We start from the raw sequence: 18,999 nt of genomic DNA on the forward strand, positions 1-18,999 counted from the left end.
CAGAAAAAAAAGAAAAAGAATTGTTGTCAACCCAGATCTATACCACTAATTTGATCATGAACTCATTGTCTAATGAGCCAATTTCTTAAATTCCCATTATAAAATGTATGTCATTATAAAGGAAGATAACAGATGCATTTTCAGTCATTTCTCTGTAAAACAAAAATCCTGATTCATTCCTACACATTTTCCATCACAAAAGAACCTAAAGAAACCCCCTATATTTTGCACGCAGTTGTCCATACACAGATGGCATATATTTCTGACACTGGTCTTTTTCTTGCTTCTTGCCTAAGGTCTGAAGATGCTAAATTGCATCAGCATTCTTTGTACGTACACCATTTTTTTTAGAATAGAATAAGTCAAAAAAGATAAGATAAGCAATTCTCTTACATGATAATTTTGGTCAGGTTGCACCATTGACTTGGCTCCACTTTCATCATGAGCATTTCAAAATGATAGCCACATTCAGGTAAGGATTCTAGAACAATTGTTTCATTGCAGTTTAGTACAGGATGCTGTAATCCACCTATATAATGTCAGAAAAGAAAAAAAGATCAGGACTTAGAAACACTTGAACCTTTATTAATCTAGATGTACAACATATACTTACAATTAAAGGGCCACTTCTATTATTTTTAACCACATATTAACAACCTACGGTATATGTGAATCTTCTATTATTAAATCTATCTATATAAAGAAGGACGTATATATGTGTGTGTATGTATGTATGTATGTATGTACAGTACAGACCAAAAGTTTGGACACACCTTCTCATTCAAAGAGTTTTCTTTATTTTCATGACTATGAAAATTGTAGATTCACACTAAAGGCATCAAAACTATGAGTTAACACATGTGGAATTCTATACATAACAAAAAAGTGTGTGAAACAACTGAAAATATGTCATATTCTAGGTTCTTCAAAGTAGCCACCTTTTGCTTTGATTACTGCTTTGCACACTCTTGGCATTCTCTTGATAAGCTTCAAGAGGTAGTCACCTGAAATGGTCTTCCAACAGTCTTGAAGGAGTTCCCAGGGATGTTTAGCACTTGTTGTCCCTTTTGCCTCCACTCTGCTCGATTGGGTTCAGGTCCGGTGACTGTGGAGGCCAGGTCATCTGGCGCAGCACCCCATCACTCTCCTTCATGGTCAAATAGCCCTTACACAGCCTGGAGGTGTGTTTGGGGTCATTGTCCTATTGAAAAATAAATGATGGTCCAACTAAACGCAAACCGGATGGAATAGCATGCCGCTGCAAGATGCTGTGGTAGCCATGCTGGTTCAGTATGCCTTCAATTTTGAATAAATCCCCAACAGTGTCACCAGCAAAGCACCCCTACACCATCACACCTCCTCCTCCATGCTTCACGGTGGGAACCAGGCATCTAGAGTCCATCCGTTCACCTTTTCTGCGTCGCACAAAGACACGGTGGTTGGAAACAAAGATCTTAAATTTGGACTCATCAGACCAAAGCACAGATTTCCACTGGTCTAATGTCCATTCCTTGTGTTCTTTAGCCTAAACAAGTCTCTTCTGCTTGTTGCCTGTCCTTAGCAGTGGTTTCCTAGCAGATATTCTACCATGAAGGCCTGATTCACACAGTCTCCTCTTAACAGTTGTTCTAGAGATGTGTCTGCTGCTAGAACTCTGTGTGGCATTGACCTGGTCTCTAATCTGAGCTGCTGTTAACCTGCGATTTCTGAGGCTGGTGACTCGGATGAACTTATCCTCCGCAGCAGAGGTGACTCTTGGTCTTCCTTTCCTGGGGCTGTCTGCATGTGAGGCAGTTTCTTTGTAGCGCTTGATGGTTTTTGTGACTGCACTTGGGGACATTTTCAAAGTTTTCCCAATTTTTCTGACTGACTGACCTTAATTTCTTATTTAATGAGGACCACTTGTTTTTCTTTACTTAGCTGTGTTAATTTATAATTTTGATGCCTTCAGTGTGAATCTACAATTTTTATAGTCATGAAAATAAAGAAAACTCTTTGAATGAGAAGGTCTGTCCAAAATTTTGGTCTGTATTGTATGTTCCGCAATCACTCAAAAACGCAACCATCGATTTAAACGAAACTTGGTATACACATCCCTTGCTACCTGGAAAGAAATTTTGTGGGGTCATATGCCCCTAAACAACAGCTGCATGGATTTTGTATGTTCCAACTGTTTTTGCTACACACATATTGCTCTGTAACTCAAAAACTCATTGATCAATTTCAACTAAACTTGGTACACATATCACTTACTATCTGGGAAAGAATACTGTGGAGGTAACATGTCGTTACATAATGAGTTTCTGTCTGTCCCGGCGTCTGTCTGTCTGTTCTTTATGCGCAACCAAACGACTGGACCGATCTTCCCTAAATTTGGAACACAGGTACTTTAGGTGTCCGGGAAGGTCTCTAGGAAGTACCATTCCCAAGATATTCCCAAAAAATGACCTGCATTAGCCAATAAAAGACTGCAAGTCTTACTCTTCACATGCCAACTGCCATACACACGGTCACATGTCCCTTATCAGCCAATAGAAGCTTGCAGGCCCTTAGTCTCAACATATTCACAGTTTTACTCCAGGTTTCTATAACAACCCAGCCATTTTTCTTCAATGCTGTAGGTCAGCTTTATGTTAGGACTACACAACAACATGTGTTGCGCGACATAGGGCACAAATACACTGCTACATGTGTCGCGCGACAAATAAATGTTTGGTCGTTCAACCATATTGAGTCTTTTTCTTGTGCTGCTGTTTAAAACTTCACTTTTATTTTTTAGTACTTAGCAAAACAGCACTTGCTGGGTTACTTCTAATACGTTCACTAAAACCTACAGTAGATATAAAGCAGGCAGCTAGGGATACTGATTCCTTCACACGTCTATATACACTCGCTGTTTATCTTTCTACACAGCAGTGTTTGATCATTCGATACTCTTGTAGCAAATCCAACCTATGAGCACTCAGGCTGGCCGCATATTGCTACATTTGGATTCTATAAGTAGTTATTCCTTTTTGCTTAAATGCTGTCTGCGTTCTACTGAGCCTAAAAAGCACACACAAACAGACACCCTGCCTCCTGACATGTCTCGCTGGAAAACCAGCATCTTCAGGGGAACATGCAGGCATGTGTGTTGGGGGCGGTAACCAGCTTTTTTAAGCTAGGTGCATGACGACACAATAATACAGCGTATCCCGCTGTCTCTTACTTTCATTACCTCACAATACAAATCTAATCACAATAGCTATTGGCTCACCTTCCTTCCATGTCACTCCTACAGTTTACATAACTCTAGCATCTCCCAGACTCGCTCGTTCATGCAGGGAGTTCAAGCATGCGCGTCAATCTAGCGTATTTTTCTTCTTTAGTTCCTTATGCGCCTGTGGCAGGACTTAGCCTGCAAATGCTTTCTCTTACCAATGTAGGTGACAAGGACCCCCCCTCTTGTGCTTATTTTCTTTGCCTACTATGATACTTTTAGATATGGACTACATAATTAACCATTTATTTTTTAGCAAGGTTATGTTGGTGAAGGATTATATTATCAGTTGGTGTATGGCCAAAATTCATAAATTATAGGTCATCTATATATACATTCCATATCACATGTGTATATAGTATAATAATGTATCATATAATTAATACAATGCGTAAACAGTTCCTAGTTGGTACTGTTTCATTCTATTATACTTAAGATTGATGGTCCAACTAAACGCAAATCGGATGGAATAGCATGCCGCTGCAAGATGCTGTGGTAGCCATACTGGTTCAGTATGCCTTCAATTTTGAATAAATCCCCAACAGTGTCACCGGCAAAGCACCCCACACCATCACACCTCCTCCTCCATGCTTCACGGTGGGAACCAGGCATGTAGAGTCCATCCGTTCACCTTTTCTGCGTCGCACAAAGACACAGTGGTTGGAACCAAAGATCTCAAATTTGGACTCATCAGACCAAAGCACAGATTTCCACTGGTCTAATGTCAATTCCTTGTGTTCTTTAGCCCAAACAAGTCTCTTCTGCTTGTTGCCTGTCCTTAGCAGTGGTTTCCTAAAAGATATTCTACCATGAAGGCCTGATTCACACAGTCTCCTCTTAACAGTTGTTCTAGAGATGTGTCTGCTGCTAGAACTCTGTGTGGCATTGACCTGGTCTCTAATCTGAGCTGCTGTTAACCTGCGATTTCTGAGGCTGGTGACTCGGATGAACTTATCCTCCGCAGCAGAGGTGACTCTTGGTCTTCCTTTCCTGGGGCTGTCTGCATGTGAGGCAGTTTCTTTGTAGCGCTTGATGGTTTTTGTGACTGCACTTGGGGACATTTTCAAAGTTTTCCCAATTTTTCTGACTGACTGACCTTAATTTCTTATTTAATGAGGACCACTTGTTTTTCTTTACTTAGCTGCTTTTTTCTTGCCATAATACAAATTCTAACAGTCTATTCAGTAGGACTATCAGCTGTGTATCCACCTGACTTCTCCACAACGCAACTGATGGTCCCAACCCCATTTATAAGGCAAGAAATCCCACTTATTAAACCTGACAGGGCACACCTGTGAAGTGAAGTGAAGACCATTTCAGGTGACTACCTCTTGAAGCTCATCAAGAGAATGCCAAGAGTGTGCAAAGCAGTACTCAAAGCAAAAGGTGGCTAATTTGAAGAACCTAGAATATGACATATTTTCAGTTGTTTCACACTTTTTTGTTATGTATATAATTCCACATGTGTTAATTCATAGTTTTGATGCCTTCAGTGTGAATCTACAATTTTCATAGTCATGAAAATAAAGAAAACTCTTGAATGAGAAGGTGTGTCCAAACTTTTGGTCTGTACTGTATATATATATAACCAAAGAAAAGAACAGCTCCTCCAGACAGAATCTCAGGGGCAAGCTACCAAGGCAACAATGTATAAAAACATGAAGAAAGTAGTAGCACATTACTAAATGCACTAAGACTGGGTGAACAGGCGAATGTTTGAACTGTATGAGTGCGTCCATGTATGTGGTGAGTGCCTGAATAAGAGCGTCCATGTATGTGGTGAGTGCGTGTATTAGTGCGTCCATGTAGGTGGCGAGTGTGTGTGTGAGGGCATCCAAGTATGTGGTGAGTGAGTCCATGTATGTGGTGAGTGCCTGTATTAGTGCATCCATTAAGTTTGGGAGGGGCCCTGTGCAAAAATTTGCTGTGGGGCCCAGTCAGTTCTAGCTACACCCCTGGTACTAATAAAAGTCTATGGGCAAGCATAACGGATCTGTCTGGTTTCTGTTATGCAGGAAATCTTCTAATAGTCTGTCCAATAGGGGCTGTGTAGAGAAAAAAGATGAGAGTACCTAGGTGTGAACCCTGAGGAACCCCAACAGGAAGAGGGTGAGGAGGGTGAATAGAGTCAGCAAATTATACACTAAAGGAAGGGTCAGAGAGATAGGAAAAAAAAACAAGGGAGAATGGTGTCCTTAAGGCCAATAGATTGGAGCATGGTAAGGAGATGATGGTGGTCTATGGTGTTAAATCCTGCATAGAGATCGAGAAGAATTTATAGAGTAGTCACCATTGTATCTGTCAGGAGGTCATTTGTAACTTTGGTAAGGGCAGTTTCTATAGAATGCAGAGTACAGAAACCAGATTGTAATTGCTCTAAGAGAGAGTTAATGTAAAGATAGCGGATGAGGCGAAAGTAGACCAGACACTTCAGAAGTTTAGAGATCAGGGAAGAATAGAGACATGACCTCCTGACGAAGCCGTAAGGTGAAACGCGCGTCGAGGTTATGCGCTCAGGGTCTGACTGTCCACTTACCACCATGTCCTCAGGTACGTTCTGATACTAGTACTGCTTCACACTGCCCATTGGGATTTCCGCTTATATCCATAGTGAGTCCCGTATATATTCATGGTGCATACTGTTACTATCTTTTTCTTGACTGAGACATTGACTCTTACACCGAGTACTCGCTATTACTATGGTCTTTTTAGATATTTATGCACTGTGTCTAGTGTGAGAAAGCTCATGGTTTACCGGGTATGGTCACTTGCACAAATTGTGCATAGTCTTACTGCGGTGACCCTGCTGCCTGGCCATCCTGGTTATCCCTGAGCTTTCATTATCATTAATGGATTGTACCTATCTGTGTGTTATATCTCACAGACACATTGGTGTGTTTTTTGGCGTCAGTGACCCTGCGCTTCTCCGTATCTTTGTATCATTTTGTAGTTTCCCCAATTTTTATACTTTATAATAAACTTATACTTTTATACATCATCTCTACTTGTTCGTTTTGGTTTACCTTGGATGTTTTATGAGTGGTAATCGTAGCTGTCTAGTTGACAGGTGGCCTTTTGTAGGTTAAAAGAATAGAGACAGGTCTGTAGTTAGTTGTGCAGGACAAGGCCAGTTATAACAGGTTTGAAAGAAGAGGTGAAGATACCAGAACAGAGAGAGATGTTGAAGATTTTAGTTAGGTGAGTAGTGCCAGCTGGGGAGAGAGCCTGGAGAAGGTGTGAGGGAAATTAATTGGTAGTGCATGTGTTAGGGCAAGAGGATGAAAGAGTCTGAGGGTGTGGACCTCATAAGATGGGAATGAGAGTAATGGTACTGGAGGAATAAACTGGAAAGTGCATTGTCGGGAAAGGAGTATGCCAACTTTGCCACCATGTCTGTTATCATGTCTGAGGGGAATGCAACAAATGTAAGCTACCATGATAAATAGAATACAGAGAAGCAGTTTCAGATTACTGAATACAAGTTCCAGTGAGAACCAACAGGTTAAGAGAGTTAGCATAAAAGAAGTCATGAATGTAGAGAAGTTTCTTACACGCTGACCGTGGGTTCCAGAGAACAAATTTTAAGACGACACCCACAAATCTTTATGAGATTAGCAGAGTTTCTATGTGAGATGGGAAAGATAGAAAAGATAGAAAAGGGTGGGTCAATGTTGGGCGAGATGTCACTTGAAGTTAGAAGCAAAAGTTTAAAGAGAAAAAGCTAATTGTTCTGTGATTTGTAAGAGTGTGTATTGTGTTGAACCCTGGGACATAAGGGGTTGAGACAAATCAGGAAGGTGAATAAAGCATGTGAGCTGTACTTGGGAGAGGTAAAGAGAGATAAGCTTTTGTGGAAAGAGTAAAATAGATGGTTAATAGGGCACTTAATAAAATGTACAGAGAGACAATGAACATTAATGAAGAGTATAAAAAGGCATATGTGTGTCTTGCATAACATTACTGTCTCCTGCCCTGCCTAAATGCCATGTTTAACTGCTAGACACTTCTCAGCAATTACACTTTGCCTAAGATGACACATGTCCAAACCCTATGCCTGTGCCCCCCTATGCTCTGTCTAAATTTATAGGGTAGGGTGTGCTTGTATCTATGGTAATTAAACTTGCTTAGTCTAATTAACAAGTTCACTACAACACCAGAGTAGAAAGAGCTAGAGCAGAAATAACTTAATGTGTTAATAAGAGGTAGTTGTAATTTAGTTAAAACTGTTACTGTGGTTTTAATTAAGATTGGTTAATGCTGCCATCTACTGCTTTTGTTATGATTTGCAGGTTAGTATCGCAATTCTTTGCTTTCGTTATGCGAAAAAAGGGATCACTAACGTTGCTACATCTGTAATAAAAAAATAAAGCTAAATAAAAACATTGCCCTGGCTGTCTCATGGAATGCACCATGGTCTGAATTAGACCAGCAGATGAGGCTGACGATTAACGAGAAGGAAGTGTCAGTGGAAGAGACTGGAGGCTGCTATTCCACAGTATGGGGAGGCGGACGCTGCTCCTCCATAGTATGAGGAGGAGCGATCGCTAATGCAATTGCTCATCCCCATACAAAATCATTATTTACCTGCAGCAGACCATAAATAGATGGCATGATCTGCCAGCACCAAACAATAATTTTAGCCAGCTTAAAAATAGGCTGCACTTTGCAGGTCTAATACAGATCTAATGCAGGTCTAATATAGGCCTAAGGATCAAACAGCATAAACAATTTGTAAAGATAATATCAGCTCACAATAATGAGTGGTGATGGTTATGCAGCCATAAACCTGGAAAAATACACAGAGCAAGCAGAGCTACTAGGAGGATTCAAGATGCATATATAATATACCTCTATGAAGTGAATAGAGATGGCAGTTAGATCCATGCTGTATTTAATTGTTTGTCACTTGTCAACTATGACACTTTGTGTAAGATGACCCGTGCACAAACCCCATGAGTATAATAATGGTGTTATTTCAGTAATGTTTACACTTTAATACTGATCTATATCTTGCAGCAATATAAAATGCATTAAATAACATGGGTATAATAACTGCGTAATTGCGCCAAAATGTGTTTGCTATAATACTGAATGGTATCTTCCAGAAATGCAATATGTTCAATATCATGGGTATAATGGACCGAAATGCCCAATTACAAATCGCAGAAACAGTTTGTTTGTTTTTTCATTAAAGAAAAAATAGAATAACAAACAGTTATTACCATACAAAAATTAATCATCAACATTGTTACTCTCTTCTTTTCCCCCCTTTTAAACCTTACCCCCATCCTTTACCCCTCTCCTCCCTCCCCTTTGTGATGCGTCTCCTATCCCTCCATTTAAAGAAGGAGATGAGGTGAAGGCAGGGAAGCTTAAGATTTCCAATTTCCCCATTTCCTATAACATTTCTCCTCAATGTTTCTTCGCTTATATTACTGTATAAAATATATTCATATCTCTTGATCTTATTAACCAAATTTACACATGTAAATATAGTAGGTGTATTCCGTGAAAACCAGACCCTTGTGATCAAGAGTCTGGCCAGAAACATTAATTTAATTAGCAAAATCTTTTTATACTTATAGCAATTAACCTGGCAAAGGTCCCCAAGTATTCAACAATGTTCCATAAACGGAGTCACTACTTTCAATTTATGATTATGCAGTTATTAATTGCCCTCCAATGTTCTATCACTTCTCTACTGGACCATATCAGCTCCAGGTGAATCACACCATGGACAATTGTGTTTCTCAAACCAAAATTTATTAAGCCATATTGGTGTAACATATATTCTGTGTAAAATATTAAATTGAACCACCACATGATTGAAACTATGAGATACTAATCTTAAAGGGGTTGGCCACTCTGTTAGCACTTATCAAAACTATAAAGAAAGTAGGGAGATATTACACTTACTAATATATCTTCTTAAGCAGATCTGCCTGGTTTCCTTGCTATTGGCAGCCATGCCCCATCCTGTCCTGCTCTCACCACGCCCCGTCCTGCTCTCACCACGCCCCGTCCTGTCCTGCTCTCACCATGCCCTGTCCTGTCCTGCTCTCACCACGCCCCCTACTGTCCTGCCCTCACCACGCCCCCTACTGTCCTGCCCTCACCACGCCCCCTCCTGTCCTGCTCTCACCACGCCCCCTCCTGTCCTGCTCTCACACGCCCCTCCTGTCCTGCTCTCACCACGCCCCCTCCTGTCCTGCTCTCACCACGCCCCCTCCTGTCCTGCTCTCACACGCCCCTCCTGTCCTGCTCTCACCACGCCCCCTCCTGTCCTGCTCTCACCACGCTCTCTCCTGTCCTGCTCTCACCACTCCCCCTCCTGTCCTGCTCTCACCACGCCCCCTCCTGTCCTGCTCTCCTCACGCCCCCTCCTGTCCTCCTCTCCTCACGCCCCCTCCTGTCTTGCTCTCATCACGGCCCCCTCCTGTCCCGATCTCACCACGCCCCCTCCTGTCCTGATCTCACCACGGCCACCTCCTGTCCTGCTCTCACCACGCCCCCTCCTGTCCTGCTCTCACCACGCCCCCCCCCTGTCCTGCTCTCCTCACGCCCCCTCCTGTCCTGCTCTCACCACTCCCCCTCCTGTCCTGCTCTCATCACGGCCCCCTCCTGTCCTGCTCTCACCACGGCCCCCTCCTGTCCTGTTCTCACCACGGCCCCTACTGTCCTGCTCTCACCACGCCCCCTCCTGTTCTGCTCTCACCAGGCCCCCTCCTGTCCTGCTCTCCTCACGCCCCCTCCTGTCCTGCTCTAACCACGCCCCCTCCTGTGCTGCTCTAACCACGCCCCCTCCTGTCCTGCTCTCACCACACCCCCTCCTGTCCTTCTCTAACCACGCCCCCTCCTGTCCTGCTCTCACCACGCCCCCTCCTGTCCTGCTCTCCTCACGCCCCCTCCTGTCCTGCTCTCCTCACGCCCCCTCCTGTCTTGCTCTCAAAGCTGCCTGTCTCTCGTCCATCCCTGCAGTTGCCATGGAGGAGCAACCTGGTCCATGCCTGAAGGAGTGTGCTGGTGTCTGGTTCCTAAAGCAGCTTGCTTGTATTAGAGATGCTTTCCTTCTGTGACTGGCACTCCTGGCTGTGCAGGGCTGTTAGGGGCTTAGCAGGGACACTTGTTAAAAGCTAAAATAAAGAAACTTTTTCAGGAGGAAGGGAGACTAAGGAGAAGCAGTGATGGCTGATCTGACTGCACGCTCTGCCCCCTCTGTTTCCCCTGTACTGAGAGGATTCTGCCAACATGTAAGGATGTAGCAGAGCGAGGATGGTGCTGTGGACCACAAACTATGAGCAATCCCAGTGTCTGTCCTGTTTATGGCCCCTCTGCTCTGTGTTCTTATCACAGACATGATATTACAGCCAGACCAACAGTTCAGGAGCTTTAACCCCTTGTCAGTATGGCTGAGGTCAGTGATATCAGCAGCAGTCACTGGTCTCACCGTCTATAAATGTGTGCCCTTTCCTTCCTGCACTCTGTATATGGTGATATGTGACCCCCCCACCACTGCATATAGAGATCCGTGACCCCCGTATACTGTATACAGTGATCCATGCTAACAGTAGCCCACGAGTGCCGCCGGAAGTCCACTCCGGCCCCATTCACTTTAATGGGGACAGGTCAGCGATGCGGCCACAGCAATGAAAATACACTGAAAGGTGTCCGGACAAAAAACGCTGCGTTCTGGGCATATGTGAATGGGGCCGGCGCGGACATCCAACGGCACTCGCAGGATAGCGTTAGCACAGATCTGGCAGGATAACAGCTGCCAGACCCTGCTAACGCTAGTGTGAAAGTTGCCTTAGTTGTGTGATGATAGACAGGATGCTCCTCTCTATGTGAGCAGATTGATTTGTACAAATGTATTAATCAGAGCTCTTGTGCAAAAAAGATCTGTCCCCCCGCTCAAAAGCCCCCCTCCTATTGCAGTCAATGCACCTAAACGGAAATCTATGACAGCTCAGAGCTGCCGTGGAGTTCTGGCTTCATTTGAGTCAGAAAACTAGTGAAAATTAACATAAATTTGTTGGGGCGACTTATGGCTTAAATCCAATGGTGCAACTAGAAATGACTAGGCCCTACAGCAAGTTTATGAACAGAGCCCCCTCTCTCCCCCCAGTAACATATGTATAATACATAAGCATCATATTCCTGTGTGCTGCGGGGACTGGGGCCTACTTCATATTGCTATGTCTGTACAGCAGTTAGTCACTGATGACTGAGTTATTGATATTATCTGAGGGGCTCTTGTGTCTATGGAAACACAGGTGGGCGAGGATGTCATGTGACTGCTCCTCTGAACATGGTGCATGCTGGGATTTTTGCTTTCACTTTGCTGCTGCTCCTCCCACACAGCTGGTCTGAGGAGCTCCTCCAGGGAGGCATGTCATGGGGAACAGGTTAGAAAAATGATATATAGCCAGTACATGTCACATGATATAAATACTTCAAGGTTTTGGCTATTGTCTGGGGCACTTTGGATTTTTGATACTTTGGGTGGCCAACCCCTTTAAGTTAGCTAATATAGTTTCCCACTCACCTAATTGAATCATTGAGCAATCCACTCACCAAGCCCTTTGTCCGGGGGAGCGCATATTATTAAATTGTGCTTCCAGTAACAATTTACACAATTGAGAAATCTTGACTGTAACAGATCTCCTGGCACCCCGACCGGGTGTCATGGTCTTACCTCCTTGCTGTTCCCTTCGTTTGACATGTGCTGGCGGCCATCTTGGTTTCTGGGTTTTCTTGTAGCCTCCCACCCTGCGGCTCCTCCTTCCCACTGGGAGGAGCTGGATGCCTAGCTCATATATATAGGAGGTCTGTGGCTTCAGTTCCTTGCTTGGTCCTCCTGTGTTCACATGCTTCCAAGACTGCTGCTGCTTCTGGTTCCTGATCCTGGCCTCGTCTGACTACCCCGTTGGTTCCTGATCCTGGCTTCGTCTGACTACCCCGTTGGTTCCTGATCCTGGCTTCGTCTGACTACCCTTCTGGTTCCTGACCTCTGTCTCCGCAAGACCCTGCTTCGGTTTAGCCATCCGTTTGGACTTTTGCTTACGGCTTGCTCTTCAATAAAACCTTCTTATTTTCCACTTATCTCTTGTTGTACGTCTGGTTCATGGTTCCATGACATTAGGACCAAGCCATGAATTCTGACGGTACAGGGCCATCCTTGCTACCTTCGCTGGTTGCCAGACTTGATCAGCAGGATCACCTGTTGGGTCGGTTCGCTGTGGCGTTGCAAACCCTGCTTGAACGCACGGCTCATTTAGCTTCCATTGCCGATGGGTCGGTTGTCGCTCCTGGGCCCGCTCCTACTGCCGCTCCGGTTGTTGCGCCAGAGTCTACCCCGACACCTGTTGCTGCGCCTGTGGTGTTTCGGGGTATGACCGGTTCTGCCCCCCTTCCACAGCGCTTTGGGGGAGAGCCAACTCAGTGCCGAGGTTTCCTTAACCAGGTGGGCATTTACTTCGAGTTGCTGCCACATGCCTTTCCTACTGAGAGATCAAAGGTGGGCTTCTTGATCTCGCTGCTCTCGGACAAGGCCTTGGCCTGGGCCAGCCCTTTATGGGAGAACAACAATCCGGTGGTTGCCGAGTTTTCCGGTTTTGTTGCTTCTCTTCGGAAGGTATTCGATGTGCCGGCTCGTGCTGCCTCTGCTGCGAAGCTCCTTATGTCCATCAGACAGGGTTCACGATCCATAGCTGAATACGCCATTGAGTTTCGTACCCTGGCAGCAGAGGTGGGCTGGAATAATGAGGCTCTGGTCGCTGCTTTCTCTCATGGTCTCTCGGATGCCTTGAAGGATGAGGTTGCAGCTAAGGACCTACCAGTGGAGCTCGAGTCTCTTATTTCTTTCCTGATTTTGATTGACACCAGACTCAGGGAGAGACCTTCCTTTAAGGAGAGCCTGCGGAGGCCTTCTAACAGATTGGCGCCTACGTTTGCTGTCCCACCCGTGCCTCCCTCTCCTCCCACGCCTCCTGGGGATGACTTGTCTGGGGGTGAACCCATGCAGCTGGGGTTTGCTCGCCTGTCCGAGGGGGAGAGGGTACTCCGGAGACGCGAGGGCCGATGCATGTACTGTGGTCTTGGTGGGCATTTTTCGGTTGGCATGCCCGAACCGTCCGGGAAACGCTCGCACCTGAGATCCTGTCGGGGGCAGATCTTGGGTGGAGTCTCCTCGTCCCCGGTTTCCCGTGTTGACAAACCACTGATTACTGTTGTCCTCTCCTGGGTCGGGGGCTCGGTGACGACCCAGGCGTTGGTGGACTCTGGTGCTGGTGGTTTGTTCATTGATAGTGTGTTCGCTGCCGCCAATTCCATTCCTCTGCAGCCTCGAGGTTCCCCACTGGCTCTTGAGGCGATAGACGGCAGACCCCTTCTGCCGCCACACGTGACTCATGAGACCCTTCCAGTGGGGATGGCCATTGGTGCCGTTCACAGAGAGTCGGTCTGTCTCCAGGTTATTTCGTCTCCACACTACTCGGTGGTCTTGGGGTACCCCTGGCTCCAGAAGCATAATCCGACTTTCGATTGGAAATCGGCCGAGATCCTCTCGTGGTCACCGCAGTGTGGGGCTAGTTGCATCCATGGGCCTGTCAAGTTGCTGAGTACTTCCTCGGACTCTCTGTTGCCTCCTGAATACGAGGAGTACCGGGATGTATTCGATAAGGTGCGTGCGGTTGCCCTACCTCCGCACCGCCCATACGATTGTGCCATAGAGTTACAATCTGGTGCCGTTCCTCCTCGTGGCAAAGTCTATCCACTGTCGGTAGCGGAGAATGAGGCCATGGAGGAGTACGTGAGGGAGGCGCTTTCACGCGGACACATTCGCAAATCCTCGTCCCCGGCAGGGGCTGGATTTTTCTTTGTGAAAAAGAAGGGCGGTGAATTAAGGCCTTGCATCGATTACAGGGGTCTCAATCGCATCACGATCAAGAACGCTTACCCGATACCCTTGATTTCCGAGCTGTTCGATCGCCTCAAAGGGGCCACGGTCTTTACCAAACTCGACCTGAGGGCGGCATATAACCTGGTAAGGATCAAGGCGGGCGATGAGTGGAAGACCGCGTTTAACACCAGGACCGGTCATTATGAATCCTTGGTTATGCCCTTTGGGTTGTGCAATGCGCCCGCAGTCTTCCAGGAATTCATCAACGATGTTTTCCGTGACCTGTTGCAGCAGTGTGTGGTGGTCTATTTGGATGACATCTTGGTATATTCTGAATCCATGGAGGCCCACATTCTGGATGTCAGACGAGTGTTGCAACGGTTACGAGAGAACAAGCTGTTCGGTAAGCTTGAGAAATGCGAATTTCACCGATCCCAGGTAACCTTCTTAGGTTACACCATTTCCGCTGAGGGGTTCTCCATGGATCCTGAGAAGGTTTCGGCTGTCTTACAGTGGCCCCAGCCCAGTGGTCTTCGTGCCCTGCAGCGCTTTTTGGGCTTCGCCAATTATTATCGGAAGTTCATCAGGGACTTTTCCATGCTAGCCAAGCCTCTCACGGATCTGACCAGGAAGGGCAGTAATCCCCAGGTCTGGCCGCCCGAGGCCATCCGAGCTTTTGAGGCTCTAAAGTCCGCCTTTGTGTCGGCTCCGATTCTGTCGCATCCCAACCCTGGGTTGCCGTTTGTCCTCGAGGTGGACGCGTCTGAGACGGGAGTAGGCGCCCTCCTGTCTCAGCGTAGAACACCGGAGGGTCCTCTGCTTCCTTGTGGGTTTTACTCCCGGAAACTGTCTTCCGCGGAGTGCAACTATCAGATTGGTGACAGGGAGTTATTGGCCATCGTGCAGGCCCTTAAAGAATGGAGGCACTTGCTCGAGGGCTCGGTGGTTCCGGTTCTCATCCTGACGGACCACAAGAATCTGACCTACCTCTCTGAGGCCAAGTGATTGACACCATGTCAGGCCAGATGGGCTCTGTTCTTGTCACGTTTTAATTACGTGGTCTCCTACCTACCCGGTTCCAAGAACATCAGAGCGGATGCCTTATCACGGCAGTACTCCGAGCTGTCCGGGGAGGAGTCGATTCCGACTTCGGTCATACCTCCGAATCAGATCCTGGCCGCCATTCGCACCAGCCTGACCTCTCCCCTGGGTGAACAGATTTTGGCGGCTCAATCTGGTGCTCCCTCTGGGAGACCCAACGGCAGGTGTTTTGTGCCTGAGGAGTTGCGCACTCGGTTGTTGCGAACCTACCATAACTCCAAGGCCGTGGGGCATCCTGGAAAGAATCAGCTGTCCTGGGCTGTTTCACGTCTGTTCTGGTGGCCTTCCCTACGTTCCGACATCGCCGCATATGTAGCGGCATGCTCCGTTTGTGCCCAGAGTAAGTCCCCTCGGCACCTTCCGTTGGGCCTTTTGCAACCCATAGCCACCGGGGAGCGTCCATGGTCACACCTGGGGATGGATTTCATTGTGGACCTCCCTGCATCCCGAGGCCATACGGTCATTCTCATGATAGTGGATCGGTTTTCCAAAATGTGCCACTGTGTTCCTCTCAAGAAGTTACCCTCTGCACAAGAGTTGGCCTCGATTTTTGCCAGGGAGGTCTTCCGGTTGCACGGTTTGCCCAAGGAGATTGTGTCGGATCGGGGGAGTCAGTTTGTGTCCAGGTTCTGGCGCGCCTTTTGCTCCCAGTTGGGGATTCATCTCTCTTTCTCCTCGGCCTACCACCCTCAGTCCAATGGGGCCGCAGAACGATCCAATCAGGCCTTGGAGCAATTCCTTTGTTGCTATGTCTCCGATCACCAAGACAATTGGGTTGACCTCCTGCCTTGGGCTGAGTTTGCCAGGAACACGGCGGTGAACTCTTCCTCTGGGACGTCTCCCTTCATGGCCAATTATGGGTTCCAACCTGCCGTGTTACCGGAGGTATTCTCTCCCCAGGATATTCCGGCTGTGGAGGATCACCTTTCCGTCCTACGTGCTTCTTGGGTACAGATCCAGAGGTCCCTTGAGGTCTCTGCGCAGCGCCAGAGACTCCAGGCTGATCGCAGACGAGCGCCCGCTCCTTCCTACCAGGTCGGAGACCGCGTATGGTTGTCCACCCGCAACCTCAACCTTCGAGTGCCCACTCCCAAGCTGGCGCCTCGCTTTGTTGGTCCCTTCCGAGTGCTTCGCAGGGTAAACCCGGTAGCCTATGCCCTTGCGCTTCCTCCTGGCATGCGGATCTCCAACGTGTTTCATGTCTCCCTGTTGAAGCCACTGGTGTGTAATCGTTTCACTTCCTCGATTCCTCGGCCTCGTCCGATCCAAGTGGGCAATCATGAGGAGTATGAGGTGAGCAATATCCTGGACTCACGCCTGGTCCGCGGCCGGGTGCAGTTTTTGGTCCATTGGCGTGGTTATGGTCCAGAGGAGCGTTCCTGGGTTCCCTCCGCAGATGTCCATGCTCCTGCCTTGCTCCGAGCCTTCCACGCACGCTTCCCTCAGAAACCGTTCCTTACTCCGCGGAGGAGGGGCCCTTGAGGGGGAGGTACTGTCATGGTCTTACCTCCTTGCTGTTCCCTTCGTTTGACATGTGCTGGCGGCCATCTTGGTTTCTGGGTTTTCTTGTAGCCTCCCACCCTGCGGCTCCTCCTTCCCACTGGGAGGAGCTGGATGCCTAGCTCATATATATAGGAGGTCTGTGGCTTCAGTTCCTTGCTTGGTCCTCCTGTGTTCACATGCTTCCAAGACTGCTGCTGCTTCTGGTTCCTGATCCTGGCCTCGTCTGACTACCCCGTTGGTTCCTGATCCTGGCTTCGTCTGACTACCCCGTTGGTTCCTGATCCTGGCTTCGTCTGACTACCCTTCTGGTTCCTGACCTCTGTCTCCGCAAGACCCTGCTTCGGTTTAGCCATCCGTTTGGACTTTTGCTTACGGCTTGCTCTTCAATAAAACCTTCTTATTTTCCACTTATCTCTTGTTGTACGTCTGGTTCATGGTTCCATGACACCGGGTACCTCCGTCGATAGATGCTCCTAGTGCTTTCCGAGGACTCCAAGCACTCCAATTGACACCGTACGCACTGCAGACCCCACGAACCGCCGCAGATTGGTTGGGGTCTCAACGTCCTCCACCCACGCTGGACCAAAGACCGGGCTTCAGCTTCCAGTGGGTGAACCTCTCCTACATCCAGAGAGCAGGAACCATGAACAAGCTCTTACAAGAGCTTATACTCAGGGGAGTATTGTGATATAGAAATCCCCAAGAGTGTAGTTATCCCATTCCCCAAACATGAGCCAAAACTTCATGAAGGTATAAAGCAGCCTCTTTATTTTAACACACAAGCATTTTATACACATCTTCCAACAAGGTTACCACCCACAGGGTTTTGTAAAAACAGCCAATAACCACGTACAAGACACTCCCACACAAAATCCTCCCCTCTGCCCGCAATATAATTACCTCACACTGGGTTGATGCAATCATCACAGGCAGGCGAATACACAATATCCTCTGTCCTGGACACAACCGAGATGTAATTCAATTATCTCTCAGGACAAAGGACATTGCCAATACACACAGAGTGCAATGGAACAGACATCACTACTCAACGTATACAATGTCCCACCCTTTACAATACACATAGACATGGCACGAATTTGACCAGGGGTTCGAGTTAGTCCAAGTCCTTTGTGAACAAAGGAGGCCTGGCTGATGAGTGGGCCCATAATCCTGGGGCAGGAGGCGGGCAAACAGCCACCTCCAAAACACTGTGGCGAAGTGGCTTTCGCCACATATATCCCCATTCGGCGGGAGACTAACCAGGAAGCTGACCTTCTGTCGGTCAGTGCCTGAGTTAGTCGAGTCACCCACCCACAGTAAATTACAATCAACAAGGCAGCCCCCCCACAATAATATACAATCCGCAGTGCACCCCCCCCCCCCCCCTCCTCTCCAACACTTGGTTACTGCACCCGGGCAATTTTGTAGCTTGTTTCGGTCCCATGGCTTCACCATGGCTGTGATGGGCACTGGTCTCTTGACTTTGTGGGTCGCTGAGTGAGCAGAGACTGGCGGTACTCTGCCCTGGTGCCAGCGCTTCAGCTGGGGGGACCTGCAGATAGACGAGCCTGGGACAAGGGGACAAAGGAGGGCAGAGGCGAACTGTGCTCTGCCCCGTTGCCAGCTCTTACGCTGGAGCAACCGGGGTATAGTCCTGTCCGGTGACAAATGGAAAGTTAGGGCACAGGCCAACTGTGTTCTGCCCAGATGCCAGCTCTTCCGCTGTGGAAGCCTGTGTGGAATCAGCCTCTGGAGAAGAGCATAGGAGAGGGCAGAGGCCAACTGCGCTCTGCCCAGATGTCAGCTCTTCCGCTGGGATGGGGTCAGGGAATCCTACCCCCAGGACCTTGTTGTGGATCAGCTTTGGAGAGGAGGGATCGCTTACCTCCTCCTCCTGGCATTCCTGCGGGGTTGGTGGGGACTCTGTACCGGCCGTCCAGCATCCCGGTAGGCCTGGTGCAGAGACTGCGGTCCCATCTGCATTATTGGAGTAAGGGGTGCTGTCCCCCTGTGATTGGGGAAAGAGACAGGTTGTCTCTTCTCCCTTCAAAGTACACTGCCGCTGGGGAGCAGGACCAACTGTCCCTACTCCCTGAAACTCCGGCTGCCATTGGGGATCTGGGACAACTGCCCAGCATCCCTGTAGGGCCAGTGGAGAGATTTCGGTCCCATCTCCACCTGCCGACTGGGGTTCCTCCCAGTACCAGTCTATGAAGTCCTCTACCTCCACAGTTGG

The 18,999-nt window shown here is 47.7% G+C and overlaps 1 protein-coding gene across 1 annotated transcript in view; it reads right to left on the reverse strand.

Moving 5' to 3' along the window:
- The window catches only part of RAMP3 (receptor activity modifying protein 3), a 472,608-nt gene that overhangs the window by 155,694 nt on the left and 297,915 nt on the right, over positions 1-18,999 (reverse strand). The window contains exon 2 of the mRNA XM_044294044.1: positions 394-529. Within this exon, the coding sequence (XP_044149979.1) occupies positions 394-529 (136 nt within the window). The remainder of the gene's footprint in view (positions 1-393; positions 530-18,999) is intronic.

Source organism: Bufo gargarizans, chromosome 5, assembly GCF_014858855.1.
Source record: "Bufo gargarizans isolate SCDJY-AF-19 chromosome 5, ASM1485885v1, whole genome shotgun sequence".
In the NCBI taxonomy this organism is placed as follows: Eukaryota; Metazoa; Chordata; class Amphibia; order Anura; family Bufonidae; genus Bufo; species Bufo gargarizans.